General features: G+C 47.5%; 1 protein-coding gene across 1 annotated transcript in view; it reads left to right on the forward strand.

The window, feature by feature from the left end:
* The window catches only part of LOC135903536 (netrin-1-like), a 186,154-nt gene that overhangs the window by 128,632 nt on the left and 39,692 nt on the right, over positions 1 to 17,830 (forward strand). The window contains exon 2 of the mRNA XM_065433845.2: positions 1,225 to 1,413. Coding sequence (XP_065289917.2) covers positions 1,225 to 1,413 — 189 coding nt within the window. The remainder of the gene's footprint in view (positions 1 to 1,224; positions 1,414 to 17,830) is intronic.

Consider the following 17,830-nt stretch of genomic DNA (forward strand, 5'->3'; position numbering starts at 1 on the left):
CAACAAAAAAAAATTGCACATTCTCCCCCTCTCTCTCTCTCTCTCTCTCTCTCCCTCCCTTGACTTCTTTTTTTTTAATTTTTCTTTTCTCGACTCCTGTTCGCCCCGGTTTGTTTACCTCTCTAACGCCCGAATTTCCCGTTCTCTCGCTCCTTTGTTTCACCAGATGTGCAGACGCGCCTTCCTGTGTATACGCGGGGCGGCACTGCCTGGGCGCTGACCGTAAATTGCGGTGCCTTTGTTGTCATTCCTCCGTTTGTTTTCACTTGGCCACCGGCGGTGGTGGTTGTTGCGGTGTGGAAGTCGTGCCTTTTGCACTGTGGCGTGCCTGGACAGTGTCATCGAAACGGGCGCACGTGGCCCTCTGGAAGGCCGAACAAACAGGCAGGCACGCGGTGAAGAACTGGGCCGTCGAAACTCGCACTGCCTCTCCACGCACGTCTGCCGCCACTGCTTCACGCCGTTTCGCCCAGCGCCGCCGCGTCTTCCTCTTGCTTGTTTAGTTCTCGATTTATTTTTGCCGATGGCCGCTTGACGACTTCTCCAGTATGGAGGCGTTCGCCCGCCCCTGTAAGGGCCAAGGAGCTGTGACCAGGCATAGATTTATGCATTGCTTGCACTCGGCTACGAGAGAAGCCGCAGAAACCGTGAATCTCCCCTCCTACAGTTTCCGCCGGATGGTGGTCTGTGGCAGTCGACTCCGGATGACGGGTTCAGCATACCGCAGTCTGAGCCAGTCAAAGCGTTCTAAATGCATCTCCGAGAATTATTGGATGCTGCCAAGTTGCGGAAAATATTTATTTATTTATTTATTTATTTATTTATTTATTTATTTATTTTACCGGTGGCGGTGCCATGGTTCCTGAAGGAGTTTCGTTACATCCCAGGTTTTGGTCCTGAATGACTAACGCTAAAGTAAACTATAGATTGAAAGAAAGCAAGAAAGTAAAGCGCGTACAACTTACATCAAGGCGAACACAACAGAAGTGAGTATTCCGCTTTTCTTGTGAAACAGCCCACAAGAAATCGTCACATAAAAAAAAGAAGAACTGCAGATACGCAACGGCAACAGCAATTAAGACACCGTTAACGTACCCTCATCACTGTCTCTCGCCAAAAAAAAAGGATATAATAAATACAGCACTGTCTTTGCCTTTGCTTTGTACCGCGTAGCGGCTTCTCCCTGTGCCTCACATGTTTTGCGTCATTTCTCATCTTGCGCAGCGTGCAACTGCAACCTGCACGCCCGGCGGTGCCGCTTCAACATGGAGCTGTACAAGCTGTCGGGTCGCCAGAGCGGCGGCGTCTGCCTGAACTGCCGCCACAACACGGCCGGACGCCACTGTCACTACTGCAAAGAAGGCTATTACCGGGACCATTCCAAGCCCATCACACACCGAAAAGCGTGCAGAGGTACCTTCCATACCATATTGTGTGTTTTCAGTGTGCCCGACACACGCTGTTGTTCGGTCCTGCTTCTGTATAGCCCCTAAAGCTTCTCTTGCGAGCTTCGCACCTACCCGTGAGGGCAGCGCGTCGTCTGCAATTATGCCTATATATAGCGGCCCAGACGTCGTCCTGGACGCTTTCCTCTTCGGAGACAGGCAGACAGAGCGCGCAATGCAGCTTGGCGCCTTCCCGTCGGCTCAATGGAGCCGTGCATTGTCGTTTTTTTGTTTCGTCGTCAGTCAATTGTCTCGGAACCCTGAACAAGCCCCGAATGTCAAAGTAACCGGGCTATAACGTGGAGGGGCCTCGCAGACCTAACGGTGCCCACAATTTAAGCGGTTGACCTCCACAGTTCGAGAAGGTGGCCTCTGCCTCCCGTACAGACGGAAATAGCCGTATCGCCTTGTCGTGGGGCTGGGTGCGCTTGCCAGTGATGGGATGAGGTGTGCGTATAAACGCTTCGCGAGGTGTGGATACCTTTATACTCTGAAATCAGTACAATGTCACTCACAGCAGCACTTCCACGCGCCAATACGTATTAACCGGTCGCAAGCTGTTTGCCTCGGGAATTCAGATATAGCACATACACGCTATGTACGCAACGCAGATAGTAAAATCGTGCTAATAGCTTAGTTGCAATTATTTCATTGAAATGGTTGCTAGTCAACTCGCACGTGGTCTAGAAACGTCGTCTTGGAATAATTACCAGCAGTGCCTGAATTGTTGAGTCGGTTTAGCCACGTCGTTGCACGCCACTGGAATCACGGTACAGCCAACTTCGAATGATGCTCGCCTCGGCTATTTCATGACGTGAGAACATGTCCACGCAACTTTTGTAGCTGCATCTCGTGTAAAGATAAAGTGCTAGCGAGCACATATGTGTACAGCTTGTCCGACATACTCACTTGTAGAAGATGCTTTTCCCATATTGCTTATCCAACATGAGTTCCCGAAAATCAAGGCTCAAGCAGGAGCAAAGCGTTTGAGCTTGTGCTGCATTCTGTCCTTCGCTCCTGCACGACTATCATTGTGGATAGCGTATAACCTCCTGAGACCCGAATGCGGCTATGGGACATAATCGCTTTTCAACCTGGTTATTATGATATACTGGCGTGTTACTAACGTGAAAGGAACTTTTTTTTATTTATTTACCACGGTTAGATGCCAAAAGCTGGATCCTCATGTACATGAAAGAAGTAACCATCTCCTCATCTCTGCAGTGGTAAAAACTGCTAAGCACAAATATAAAGATGGAACTACGTATAGTACAATTGCCGTATTGCTGTTGCATCCTATAGATTTTCGCGCAACCTCGAGGAATTCGAAGGCGACTTCAGTGTTACTTTCCGACGTCTGTGACAACACAGAAGTCTAGATCAATTTAGTGTCAAATTTCTCAAAAGCCGGTGAAAAGAATATGAGTAAACCATTTCAGTAGTGTTCTGCATGCATCGAACTTTCATATCCAGGACGAATATTGTAAGCAATCGCTGCCGCATTGATTATGAAAAAAAAAATTTGAAGGCAGTGTGCGATATAATGTACTAAGGGTACAACACAGCAACTAGTTTTTTTTTTTTTTTGAAAGCGAAGCAATGCGGCGAAGTTAACCTAACAGAATACCTTGACTGCCACGTACCCCTGAACACTGTAGAATATTTTTTTTCTCCTCAGTGGCTTCGTCTGTCTTCATTTGCTCACGACAGAGAATTGTCCATCGAGACACGCGTATCTGGTGGCGCTGTCATCCGGCGGCGTCATTAAGAAAAAAAAAAGATTTCTTTCTCTTGATGCTTTGTCCACATCACCTTTCTAAACAGAATCTATGGGTAGAGGAATGAGCGACCGGCATAATGTTTCGGATGAGCCAACAAACTATGTTTTGCTTAAAACAAATTCAACGCAGTTGGCAAGTACCGCATCTTACGCCATGTAATGCGCCCTTCCCTTCTGCGAATATCATAGCAATCGAGATTGCCGCTGGGTAGGGGACAGGGCTAGCTGGTACTCTATCTCGTTAGAATTAACACCGCGGAACTGGACAAGGTCAATGAAAGTGGAACAGACACTTGCTCGGCGAGTTTTAATGACAAAATTGTGTGAAGTTGAAAACCCAGTCGGTACCGAGCGGAGCGACCGAAATCAGCGTTCGTATCTGTCCGCTTCCACCCTCTTAATCTAGTTCCGCGCTAAGAAATTCTTACAAGATAGGAATATAAAAGTGACCAGTCGGTCGGTATACCGTGATAAACACTCCGTGGTTCGCGGCTTGCTTTGTTTATTATTTAGAACATTCTAGTGGCATTTATCTGACTTAAGCTTTACCACAGCAGTTGTCGCCATAAAGTCTAACAAGTCCTCTTTTTATACATATCAACGGCAACTGGCACGACAGTTAAGCGTATTCTCGAAATCATTGCGTCTGTGCTCTTTTCCGCCTGCACTAATAGACGAAACGGAAGGGTGCGACGCAGGGATAATACAGAAGACGTCTACTTGTGGTTCTTACCCACATTACTTCTTGCGCAGAGCAAACGGTGACATTTAAGCCGGTATGTGGTACACTTTGCACTGACATGCACAACTATGCATTCATATGTCCGAGCCACTTAACGACGAAGAGACAGCGAATTGCAGCGATTTCACTTCGTATTGCATTCGACCAGCAGGTCTACTAACGACAGCGACATGTTTACCGGAGCTACAGCTTTTAGGTCTAAGTGAGTGGGGTGTACACCGAGTAGAAGAGGGAGAGAGCGCAAATAGAAGGTACAGAAACTTTCGACTTTTGCAAGCTGATGCAGTTTGCTCTTAACACCATCCCTACAAACTAACTACACTACAGTCTATAATTACACTTGCATAAACAGTCTCATTTATTTTTATTCTATTTTCTGTTTCTTCTTCTTTTAGGGGGGGGGGGGGGGGCGGGTTAGCGCAGGGGACTGTGGCTTACAGCAGTTTTCAGCCGACCAAGCTGCGGTATAGAGTCATAAAAAAGCTAGATATGAGCAAGAAAATGTTTACTCCTGTGTCATGTGTTACAGCCTAAAAAATGGCCTGATTTGCCGGCTAATAATTCCTCGTCCTTAACGGACACTGGCATGCTTCTCATATATAGCACTCCAGCAATTATAATCTGCGCTTTCATCATGACTGCACGCGTTTAATGGTCTATCTAAGTTGCTGAGATCTAAGATACATCTAAGATCTATCTAAGATCCATCTAAGATACGTCTAAGTTGCTGTGAACTGTGTAAGGCTCTGCTTTTCACGGCCGCAAAGTTAACGCACCGTTCTACGCATTCGGCTTCAGTAATATGCCGGAAAACACGGCTGTTAGGACGCAGCAAAAAAAGAAAAAAAAAGAAAAAAAACGTGATCCGCGCTTTTCAATGTCTCCTTGTTCTTCTTTCGTCTTGCCTTTGGCATCAACTACTCTGACGTGCATGATACACGCAGCTCTGTTAAAGCAGCACGTGTCCATAATGACCTGTCGATCTCAGCTGCATAATGTTTCCATGCGCGGCTTTTATTTTATTTTTTTCTCACGTCGGCTGCTGTTTTGCCGCGAAGAATCATTTGGCAACGGAAAGAGACGCGTTGCGTAACACATAGGCTGAAGAAAGGCTCTGCTGGAACCTCCTTCGCGCAAGCTCCCTGCACGAAAATTTAAGCGAAGCGGGGCTGCTAAGATCCGCGTTCGCCCGGAATCCGTATCGGACAGCGTTCGGCCACCCTAGAAGCTTCTTTGATTTCATTTTCCAGCATGGCATTCCCCTCTTCTAAGAGTATATACGAGGACCCCCCGGTTTACGGAACGAATAAAGATAAAACAAAGATAAATAAAGCAGCTGAAAGCTTTTTGCCGACAAAGCAATGTGTTCATTCCTGTCACGTATAATAGAGTACACAGAGCAACGCCCCCCGGAAAGAGGTACGTGACAAAAATTACAGTCCCGGAGCAGCTTGCCCAATAGCTGCCTTTCTTCCCTTCTTTTTTTTTCTAATGTTTCTAAGATTCGCTACGGAACGGAATTCACAACTACTTCGAAGGTGTTCGCTCAAAAGCAAGCAGCCTGTAATAAGTGCAAATTATGTCCTCCCGTCTGCTTCCGTCTTGCTGACTTGCCTGATATTACGCTGGTTTCTATTTTCGTTTATCGGAACTGACTTAGTCTTTCTTCCTTTTTTTCTTTCTTTCTTTCGTTCCTTTCCTCTTCGTTCTTTTTTTTTTCAGTAGACTACCTCGCAATAATAAATTATCCATCGGGTTAGCTCACTGAAACAGCGAATACATTGATGTGCACGATATGCAAAACACAAGACACTTACCCGCATCCGTGTGTAGAGCTAAAGTGTTTGAGGTAACATAGCAGGACCTATCGCGATCTGCAATGTTTTGCTTTTGAGATCCTCCTTCTTAATGCGATAATATTTGATCTTTCGCTTTCCCCTCCGGTCTGGTAACCAAAGCAAGCTCTCGTGCTCACTATATTTGGCTCGTCGGACGCATCTATCATTTTTCATCGCCTGCCCCTGTCACGTTCTTTTCTTCACTTTGGCATTACCTTCGAGAGCCATTAACGTGCCTTGGAGGGGTATAGTACCAAGGTCATAGTCAATATAATAGTGAAGCCTTGTAACCAAGAAGCAACCGATGAAAAGAAGTGCACTAAGTGCGCAGCGCGTCCTTGAGCTCTCTCTCTCTCTCCTCATCCCGGCGCATTTCTCCAACAAATAAATTAAAAGAGACTCCAGCATCTGTGGGCGAAGCTAGCTACTCTTTCTCATTTAGTGCCTGAATAAAGATACGCAAAGATAACAGAACACGTTACTCGTTTCAAAGAAGCACGCAAGCACGCGAAAAGGGCAGAAGGTAATTTTGTTAAATTACCACCGAAGCTCAAGTAAGCTCACTCATAAAAAAAAAAAATTGTTCTTACTTGTTCTTTGCCACTGGCCGGCCGCCTTCGCTAATAATTTGTCCAGTGTCAGTGTTGGCTGGCATTTGCGCTTACGAACAAGTGTATAGCGTGTAAAAGATCTTCGTGAGTGCAGGTCCCAGAAAAAGAAGCGTGTAGTTCATAAGCGCAGTGATTTGCGGTTCTCACAGTGGAAAGCGATATTCAAATGGGGCTGCTAATTTCATCATTAACTGTTGGCTTCCCATCCCAAAGCTGTGCACTATAAGCTATGAGAGGTCCCATAATAGAAATCGCGGGACTAATTTAATGTCACCTGGGACTGTTATAAAACCACCTTTGGAGAGAGAGAGAGAGAGAGAGACTAGTGTTATCTGGGGAGTCTAGCCTAGCGACAACCTCGGCATGCTCATGCTATACTTCAGGTGAAGTGATGAGGGATGAAAGAGTCTAACTTCTCAAGCGTGCGTGTTTGTATTACATCTTCGGGAAAATGAGGCCAATGTGGCCAGTATGCGAACCCGCGGCCTGCTTCTCTTGAAGCATGAGGCCCGCCTGTTCATTTTTTGCTGTTTCTTTACCCTTCCGACACCGAACACGCCGAGTTTAAACGGAAGCTCTAGTGGCGCGTTGGCACCCCGCTGACTTTCTACGAACTTGTCAAAATAAATTGCTGCTCTCTTTCAAACTCTCATTCTCTACCCCCCCCCCCCCTTTCATGTCGTGTATTCCAAAGCGTGCTTTCATACCGGTAAAAAGAAAGGTGTGGCACCGAGGCCTTCGGGGTCTTCGCGGAAGGACCCCCCACGAGGCTCATTGCCGAACGCCGACGTAGACTCATCGATGGAGAAGAAGGTGGCAAATAACATAAAGGTTTCCTACTAAAATTACAAACTCTGGCGATGCGAGATTGGTGGCGCAAGCCACCGCCCCGTTTCGAAGTGGACGCAGCATCCATCTATCCGTTCATCTACCACGGGAGTAATGGTTAGTATATATGGATTTGTCTGACCTTCGATCGTGCTTGCGCCTTCAAACGTTCTTGCGTTTTCACTTACTGCGCTTGGCCTGCAGCCTTTATCGGCCTAAGTTACGAAGCAATCCAGTATTTCTAAACGCAGTAAGCAATAATACTGCGCGCAATTGCAGGATTATAACTCATTGTTTCAGTTATAACGCAATAGTTTGTTGAAAATTATCTATTTCCAAAGTCACAAAGCCGTGTGAAGCCAGCGGGACGAAGTTTAGACATATCCATGCACTATAGCCATCGTTCCCATGCTGGCTGCACTGCCACGCTTGCAGCTACCGTAGGTACTACAGATATATAGCGCCTGAATTCCCTCTGTCAATTTTTGTAGGAAGATCTATGGCAAGAAAGGAGTCTTAGAATATGTTCACGATTGTAACGACTATTACGATAACTACAACGACGGATTCGATGTTGGTGGTGGTGCTGAGGAGAAGAAATTAGAAGTCGGGAGGTATTGCGGGTAAAGAAAAAAAAAAGGCCTGCAAAGTCCAGCGTTTGAGCAAGTGTCGCTCAGTTTATGACCCAACGCCGAACTGCATACGTTGCTATCCGTAATGGGTACACGGCGCTTTGTCCTCCACTATGATTTTTCTCACGTGACGGGAGAAAACTGTTACGCAGGGAATCACAACCCTGGCGCTTCAAAACAGCTACCTTTAGTTAGTGACACAATAAACAGAGGCTACCAGCGCTTGGCGTATACCTGTAACGAGAAAAAAAAAATGCTCGAGGAGCGTGTGTCTCCATTCACTGTCAAGGTTTTCAAAAGCAAGCACGAATGTGGGTGGTAGAAAAAGCTGACAAGGAAAACATAGACTAAACGGGCCACGTGAAGTGAGTAACATTAACGCAAATTTGTAACCACAACAAACAGTCCTTCGCAATGAGCGAGAACGCAAGGAGACACACGTGAGAAGAAAGACGCTCGTCCATCCCATGGGATGTCGGAGCATTGCCCCATCGTGCACGGTGGGGAAAAAATGAAACAAGGGAGAAAAGCGCCTGTTCCGGCTTTCAGTGAAAAAATTACGGTAATAATGCATGGACAGCAGGACAACCGTGCATCATTCATTGACTGGCGAGAAAAAAGAACAGAGAAAAAGAAATAAACAACGATAAGTGTGATCACACGGGCAATTAAACATCACATAAGGTTTCAAGTTTATTAGCATAAATGCTTATGTATAATACATCGGTCAAACATCATACGTTTTTCAGGAGGAGGCCCAACAATGAAAACTGTGAGAGGTTCTACAGTGGGGATTAGATGAAATAAGTTTGCAGTATACGTAGCGCTGTGAAATGATGTTAGCTAAATAATCTGTTATGCAAAAAAAATATACGTGCAGATTAGAAAGAGCGAAGGCAAGAGAGAGAGAGAGAAAGGCAAAGGAAAGACAGGGAGGTTAACCAGAGATTATCTCCGGTTGGCTACCCTGTTCTGGGGGAAGGGAAAGGGGATGCAATAGGTGAGAAAGAAAGAAGGATAAAAAAAAAAGCGAAGGCAAGAACATCAATAGTAACTCACATGGTGCCCCCCGAGATGCTAATGTTTACTCTGATTAGCGAAGTCAAGTGAATATCTGCGTACGGATGCGTACGAAAGACAAAATAAGCCATCGCCGCTTCCAAACCCGGTACTCATCGAGATGGTCTTCGCCTGTCATGTGTCTTCAGGTAACCGGCATTTCATGCTACCGACCCGTACTACAATTTTCTTAACACATTACATTATGAACCGGGAAACAGGCTCGACCACATGGAGCCGCGGAGCAAGCAATCGCAAGTTGCCCGATATGCGTGACAAAAGTGATCACCGCGCCCGCGAAAAAAAAAAAAACTGTTTTCGCTACAACCGCGCGCGACCGACCGCACTTGCGAAAGCGCGTTCGTCCGTAGCCACTTTCGCGCGCGTTCTCGCACCAAGCTTTCCTTCTCTTTTTGCTCTCTCCAGTTTTATGTTTTCCCCTCCTTACTTTCGCGCCCCGCGCGCAACGTGGGTCCTTCGCTCGTTGGCGCGAACGCGTGCGCGCCCGATTCCCCGCCGCTGCGTTCGTAATCTGGCGCGAAATATATATCTACGCGTCAAGCGAAGCCTCCGCGAGGGCGCGGACCACACGCAGGCACAACGGACGCGACCGTGCGCGGAACATTGCGAGCGGCGCCCGAAAGGCGGCAGGCAGCGGCGGCGATACGCGCATCCTTGATGAATTCGCCGCCTGGCCCGAACTGCATGCGACGATCGCCAATCGCTTCGCAAGAGGAGCGGGAAAGCGTGCATGCTTCCGAGCATCGGTTGAACTGACTTTTTCACGGTACAGCGTGTGCCCGGCATATAGCTGCGCATTCTCCCGATCCGCTGCGGTAGGGCCCCCGAGTCGCTTTACTTTCGCATTTTCTTAGCTATACACACCGCTCCTTTGCCAAGTCCTATTAATTTTCCTATACGCGCGATGTTTTTTTGTGTGTGCTTACATTGCGGTAAGTGGGTTCGCTAACAAACGGGAAAAGAAAGAAAGAAAGAAAGAAAGAAAGAAAGAAAGAAAGAAAGAAAGAAAGAAAGAAAGAAAGAAAGAAAGAAAGAAAGAAATGATTTGTGCGACGGCCTTGAAGCCCAAAGGAAGGCGAAGGCGTCGGCGAAAATAGCCATAGAAGTGGGAGGGGTTGGGAGGACATGGCACTAAGAAAAAGACAAATGAAGATGTTGTGGGAGAGGCAGAGGCTTCGAACTTGTGCACAAGCCAGTGGCGATCGTAGAAATTCGTCACGGTATTGCTCGTAGGTTACGCGACTTGAACCAACCGATTATTCGAGACCTGTTTCGCCTTTCGCGCACACTATTCTTTGAAATCGCTCGCTTTAAATGATTGCAGTTGTCTCTTAGGAGCGTCGGTACACCTTCACTATTACAAACATGCTAAGTGTTCACAAAGTTGGTACCCTGGGACCAGTGGCATTGCCAGATATATTTTTCGGGAGCTGAGGGACGGGGATGGTGAGGAGGGAGGCGACTGGGCAGGCTGCATACTAACACAGAAATTTCGTCATCTTTCTAACCCCTACCTCCCATCCCCAGTGTAGGGTAGGAAACAGGAGACTGATGTCTGGTTAACCTCCCTGCCTTTCCTTTTATGCGAAGCATATTACGAGGGCTCAACCCAGCTCCTCAGGCGCGGCGGTGACCATGAAATCACGTGACACCGTGACGTCACGACAGAGGAGAAGTGGCTTTGGCTCAACTCTTGCAAGACGGGCTGGGTGGGAATCGAACCAGGGTCTCCGGAGTGTGGGACGGAGACGCTACCACTGAGCCACGAGTACGATGCTTCAAAGCGGTACAAAAGCGCCTCTAGTGAATGCGGTGTTGCCTTAGAAACGAGCTGTTTCTAAGGCTCAGGCGTGCGACGCTTGCTCAGGCGCACATTTCGTTGCCGCGCCGAACGCTGCGTTGCTCGACGCTCACCGCGTCCAATGCGGGGCGCGTAGTCGCTGGCGGGTCGACGGGAACGCTGTCGCGTTCCACTCTTGAAGGCGAAGCAGGGTAACGCATGAGTTGTTTCTTCGTCAAGCCGAACCAAATATAGCCAAGGAACAGCAGTTCACCAGGCTAAACAGTGGTTCAACAAGTAAAATAAAGGCTAGTATGCTTCGCATCCTGGGCTTAACCTTAGCTAAGCCACAGCCATTTTTTTTATCTCTCTCTCTCGGGGAGAGGGTGCGTGCCTACGCGTGCCCACGCGTGCCCAGTGTGCAATTCCCCCCCCCCCCCCCCCTCCGTCCCCCGGCTAGCCCCTGGCTACGCCACTGCCTGTCTTCGGCGTAAGTTGAACAAGATTGCTAACGGTAGCGACGGAAGTTTCTTAATTTACTTCGTAGAAGGAAACACACAGGGCTGGTGCAGAGCTAATACTCTCAACAGCGGCGACAAAACGCATCTTTAGACACAACTGCTCCGTCTCTTCTGTGTCCTTATTTTGACAACGCCTCCATAACTCACCTGGTTGGCAACATTTACGGCAACGGTTACAGTCGGGCGTTGGGAAAAGTGCGTGCACAATGAAAGTTGCGAGCGTTCACCGGTGGAAGTGGCTTCGATATTCGCTGCAACGGCTACACTGTTAATAAACGTAACCGCTTGCGCCGTGAGTACTAAGCCGAGCTCTCATGTACACGAAGCAGCGGCTGAGGCGCAAAAGAAAGAGTGCCTAGATAACGCGCGTGTGCTCTGTACAAGAACGCTCAGGCTCATCCAGCCGACTCGGTGTTCGCAGTTCAAAAGCATATTCTCTCGCGCGGATGGTTTAGCGCAAGGACTCCACGCCTCGGCGTTCTTCTTTACGGACATAAGCGCGCTTGAAGCCGTTCTCATTTTCCGAGACATTAAAGAATGCCGTTCATTACGGGCCCCCACGCAGTAAGAGAAAAAGAAACGGTGAAAAAAATTTCAAAACAAAAGGTTGGGTGGAGCAAAGGGGGGTGGGGGGGTGGGGGAGTTGGGCGCCGTCGCCTGCTCCCTGAGCGGCGGCCGCTTTACGCGTTGTCGGCTCCTGAAAAGGGTGCCCCTGTGGTTATGCTTCACGCTTCATAAACGCGCCAAGAAGCTCCGTATCTTGTCTGACATCGCGCAGAAATGACCCGGTGGCTCCAGAACTGTCGCCACCCTCCGTCCCGGGCTCGTCGGAAGGAAAACGAAAACTATGCAAAAAAGAAGAGGAAGGAAAAAAGAGAAAGGAAAAGAAACGCGCGCGCGACTGCATGGACGCTCAAGGAAACGCGCCCGCAACGCACGCTGTTGAGTGACTTCTTAGCGGTGCCCTCGCTTACATCAAAAAAGGGAGACCGCCAATGGCAGACAAGGAGAGAACGCGACGCAGCTGAGCGCGCAGTTATTCGCCTCTCGTTGTACTTTCCCGAAGGCCCACAGCACAGCGGGGCAGAGTTATCTTCGTCTTCCAGTAGGGGGGAGCGCTCACGTTCTGGATGAAGCGGTTCTTATAACTTCTTTTTATTGATATCTACTTGTTTGATCTAAGTGATCAACTCTGGAGCAAAACCATTAGGTTTCCGACTAAGCACTTTCTTTTCTTCTTCTTTATTGCGTTCACTCGTTAATTTTTCGCTCCATAGCAGACACGCTCAAGACATGGTGCGCGTATTAATTTTTTATCGCTCGGCATGGTCAGTGAAACGAAACTCTGTTTCACGGCACGATGCGACGTGGCACACTGAAAATGAAGATAAGTCTGTCTTTGAACACTCGTTTAGTTTTGGGATGGCTCTGCGCAAGCAGATATCTCCTGGCGCGAGTCTGTGTCACAGGTCGAAAGGACTAGACGTATCGTACAAGACACTCCTCTAAGCGAGCGTGACGAGTGCTCGTAACGAATACAGATAACGCACGCACAAGCACGCGCAAGCACGCACACGCAGAGACCCGTAGGCACGTACGCACGGTACCGCGCGCGCACACGCATAAACACATGCGTTTTCTACTTTGCGAAGAAGCGCTAAGGAGAATCCTACAAAACATGCTCGCCTTGCATAATGAACGGAAGAGAAAAACATTTCAATTATGTCTGTAGAGTTTAATTAGTTTAGCGACAGGCCCAACATGTTACTCCGGGTGAAATGGTAAGGGGTGAAAGAAATAGGTAGTGAGATAAAAATACACTATTTTTATTTCATTTTTTGGACAGGGAAAGTATGCCAATTTTCGTAACATATCCTTTCCGTGCTCTTAGCTTTTAAGTCAGGTTCTCTTTTTGTGATTTCACCAAAATAATCTGTTAATTTCCTTTCCGTAATTCCTACAGAAACAAGATTTTAGATGGTTTATTTCACTAAGGGAACAACGTTTACTCCCCTCGTGACTACAGCTTTTATATATGTAGCACGGATGAGTCATATGCTGAGATGCGGTTGCAGCAGATCATACACGTACAGGTGTGGACACTACGTAGAACATGGGAGATCTGACCACTCCGTGACAAGACATCTGACGCCAAATCATCCGGAACTACGCGACACATTCAATTATCCACTCTACGATTCTACATAGCCATCTTCTCAGGAGCATGACTCGCCCTGATTTCAGCTATATCTTATTCAGAAACTGAGACGAATTGGCTTGCGTATGCGAAATCTATCTGTCTATACAACCGGAGGCTTTAACTCTGCTTAACCTCCCTGTCTGTCTCTCATTTGCATATCTCTCTCTCTCTCTCTCTATATATATATATATATATATATATATATATATATATATATATATATATATATATATATATATATATATATATATATATATATAACACAATTGTAACGTTCAATTGAATTGTTAATGCAATTACGCAGATGAATTGTTTAAGTAATTATTTACGTCACATATTTCAATCTACGAATTATAGCCGCTGAGTTCCCACGGCGTATGCACTCGGAACAAATTCTCTGGACAGCACCAATTCCGAGATGTTCATCTCCATGTGTGCGCGTTCGTTTTTTTTTTTTGCGTTTTCCTCTCTGTCATCTTTCTAACCCCTATCCCCCATCCCCAGTGTTGGGTATCAAACAGGAGACTCATATCTGGTTAACCTCCCTGCCTTTCCTCTTCATTCTCTCTCTCTCTTCAAAGTGTTCGACGAAATTCATTGGCGTTCCAGTTACTCTTTTAAAGAAACCGCTGTTTTATGCATTGAAGCACAAAAGTGTGAAACATGGCGGCGGTCCGAAGTCGAGTGAAAACGAAACCTTTCGCCCGCCCGCGTCGTTGTCAGGATCATTTCAGTGAGTTCTTTTTTCTAAACATGAACTAGAACTGGACAAGTAGCATATTATTTCGTCTTGTAATACAATAAAAGGAGGATTATATTTTTTTCAACGAGTAGCTGAGTGCTAGCGGCAGAATTTAACCGAGGAGTGCTTTCGTCATCGAGCAAGTACTTGGATGTCCCGGGGGAGTCTCTCATCATGTCGTGCATTTACCTCTATTTAACTCTATTTACATCTATTACCTCTATTTCTCTATTTACCTCCATAATATTGACGCCTTAGAGATTCTCAAGCACTAATCTATCACTTCAGCTTGACTTAATATTCGCTTTTAGTGTCCCTTTAAGGGGTGACAAGATGGCGCATGATTCATGCATAAACTTCTTGCATATTTCCACGTGTCCGGTTTAGTGTGTGATCGGTCTATAGATTGTATGTAGAGATTGGTAGTAAAAGACGGGAAGATAGTGATTTTTCGGTGGTGACGATTTGCAATGATTTTGAGTCTATGGCGTCTCAGCAATGTGTTCGGCCAATACATTACAAGCTATGTGCTTTTCCGCCACGCCATTCTGGTATTGTCCGAGACGCTCTTTGCCGACCTGCAACTTGACCCTCACCGAAATTCGGGATTCAAGATATAAAGAACGAATTTCTGCCAACCAAACTGCTAAAACGAATTACGGGAAAGTTTGTGAAGCTTGTACGAAAAATCATGCCCGCCTGATAAGCTAAACTTTCTTTCTGTTTTGTACAGTAGTTAGCCAATATAACGTACATTCACCTCTCTGTCTCCTATGCATCTCTCAATTGTCCGCCGAGGCTCGACCACGCACCTCAGCAATGCACGCTAGCCCAACAATACGCGCTCTAACAAGAGTCCAATTCGCAAACGCAAGCACCGTGGCGGCGCCTTGTGCCAACTAAACAGCAAGACAGAGGAGTCCGTGACGTCCACGTTTGTATTCGCGCACTCGGACGGAACGGTGCATACCGGTCTCTGGCGGAGGAATATTCCACAAACGTGATCTCTCTTTCTAAGCGCGCAGGCTGTGCCCAGTACGAGTATTTCCAGTCAGGAAAGCCCGGGGTAAGCAAGAGAAGGACAAACGCAAATACGGGAACGAAGGCGCGGTCTCCACTTCTCCTCTTCGTCGGGCCGTGCGAAGGGCCTGCGCTCACTAAGCACTTTAGGGAATCAGTTCTTCGTGGTCCTTTTGACGTGAGCGCCGCGCTACGAGACGAAGGAGGCTTCCCGGCCTCCCGTGCTCCTCCCGCCCCCAACTCAGACAGTCACAACCGCCTCGTTCATTGTTGCGCGGGGCAACTGGACTCCACTGTGCGATCCATTGTGGCAGCGCCAACTGCGGGCAGCCGCTCGGACGGCGCGTTCGAGGAAACAGGGAGTCACGGTGTGAGACGCAGCCTGGGCAAGGACTCGCACATCTTCCCGAAGCTTTGCCGGAAGAAGACACTCTGTATGCATTCAAGTCGCTATAGGGGCAAGACGGGGACTCCTAGTCGATGAGGAGGAATGGGAAACGCGTGAGATTTATTGCAAGAGGCGTCCACGAAGGCGACTGACCAACAAGAAAGAAGCGAGTTTATCATTATTCTGCATCTAGCACTCGGTGAATGAGACAAGATTGCACGAAAAGAGAGGGCCATTTCGGGGCGCTAATTTCGTTGCGGGGCGTACGGAGAAGGAAAGGCGACTGGTGCACTGCGTGTGACTGCTTTGAATGCCTGTAAAGAGCAGACGTACGTTTGAGACGTGCTCACTGCGCACGTGGGTAAGTACAAAAGGCTGGGTCCCACGTGCCAAAAAAAAAAATAAGAAAGGTGGCAGGGGTCGATTGGGCGAAGGATTTCGATTCGGGATGCATCGTGCATGCGCATCACGGACCAGCACCCGCGTTGAGCGATGCTCTGTAGGTACACAGAGGAGGAGAATGGGCCTCGCACGCTTACCATGGGGGGAGGGAGCAAGTGCGGATGGGTCCGCGATATTGTGAACCGCGAGTCAATTCTGGACAAGAAAGCCATCCCAAGTGCATCAGAGGATGAGTAAGGGCGTCGCAACGAAAGCTCCGGGTCCCTATTCTTTCCACTGTTAACAATGACTTTGTTACGGCAGTGACGATTACTGAATCAATAGCAATGCCTGCTTCTTAACACTGGCTTCATCTTTGGTTTTCTTACGATAAGCACAGCATATAGCTCGAAGAACACTCTATGCTAACCTCCAACAGCTGTGCGTTCCATTTCCCTATTCCGTATAACCAGCAAAAACCTTCATGTGGCCTGAGATCACACAAAAGCAACACGATCGTATTCACGTCTCTATCTGTCTTCGCGTTAATTTTGAACTATAGCGCATATGTTTCAATGAATCTGAGATATATATTTTGTAACGAAGTGTCCGATCCTTCACCTGCAACCTCAACTTCTTCCTGTAGAATATTCCGCATGACAAGATGATATCCTCCCGCGGCAAAAATGGGGTCAGTCTGCGTTCCAAACTGAACCCGAACCACGTGCAAGGGCGCGCACGTTCGGCACGCGAATGGGTTCAGGTCGGTCGATTCCAAAACGGCTGGCATACCTTTGACATATGCGCCAAATAAGATTGCGACCAGGAGTACACGCACAACTATGCGCATCTTTCCAGAAATGGCGTTTGGATGCGCACGTGCTCTGAAGATGTTGTTGGAAAAATATATGGCATTCGCTGCAGAAAGGTATATCTTACTCATCAAAATGATAACAAGTATATTTTCTACCCGTGAGATTCATATATAGGTAAACATTCCTACGCACACGCCGGGGTTTGGGGGGAGGGAGGGCGGAGGAGGGTAAACCCGTTTCAATATTCAGACATGGGAAATAGGAAGCAGCAATAAGGGACGGAGACCGCGGCTTTCATTTCGCCAATAGCGGGGCCCAAAAGTATGGGCACGTACTGCGCATGTGGCACGTTCCGGGAGGCGCACTTTCGGAGTACCGCTGCTCGCGCTAAAGCTTTTTTCGTGCTGAAATGAGTCAGCCATCACTTCCGCCATCTCGGGCCGCCGTACGCGTTTTCCAGGCCGCAAGTTCTCAGGAAAACGAATGCGGCGAAGAGCGATCCTTGCTGTTTCCACATAAGGACGGTTTTCGCTGACGCACTATATGTTTTCTTTTTCTTTCCGAACTTTCGAGCGAGACATGGAGGACTAACTGTCTAACCCCCCCAAAAAAAGAAAAGTAGAATCAACATTTCTGGTTTGTTGGAGATGCGGTCTTCTTTCGGGATATCACTTTAGTAACGATTAAACAAGAATTGTCCTTGACAGTACATGGCACTGTTTAATTATAACTTTTGACATATGCTCTTTCTCCTCGACCTCCACAGCACTTGGAGGAAATGCATGGCTGCAAGAAATCGTGATGTAAATCTGCGACCAGCATGTTTATACTCTGACGAAAATGTGAGTGAACTACGCGAATCGTTTAAAGGACGGGGTTATGACAAGGAAATGTTGTTATTGATTGATGCTCCTGTCAAAATTAAAGTTAAATTAGTGTTAAATCATAAGTAAGCTGGCAGCTTAACGATGGAGAAGCAAATCTTGCCATCGCATGGAAGCAGTTTTCATTGCAGTAGTTGCCCAAA

This window comes from Dermacentor albipictus, chromosome 1 (genome assembly GCF_038994185.2).
Source record: "Dermacentor albipictus isolate Rhodes 1998 colony chromosome 1, USDA_Dalb.pri_finalv2, whole genome shotgun sequence".
Classification (NCBI taxonomy): Eukaryota; Metazoa; Arthropoda; class Arachnida; order Ixodida; family Ixodidae; genus Dermacentor; species Dermacentor albipictus.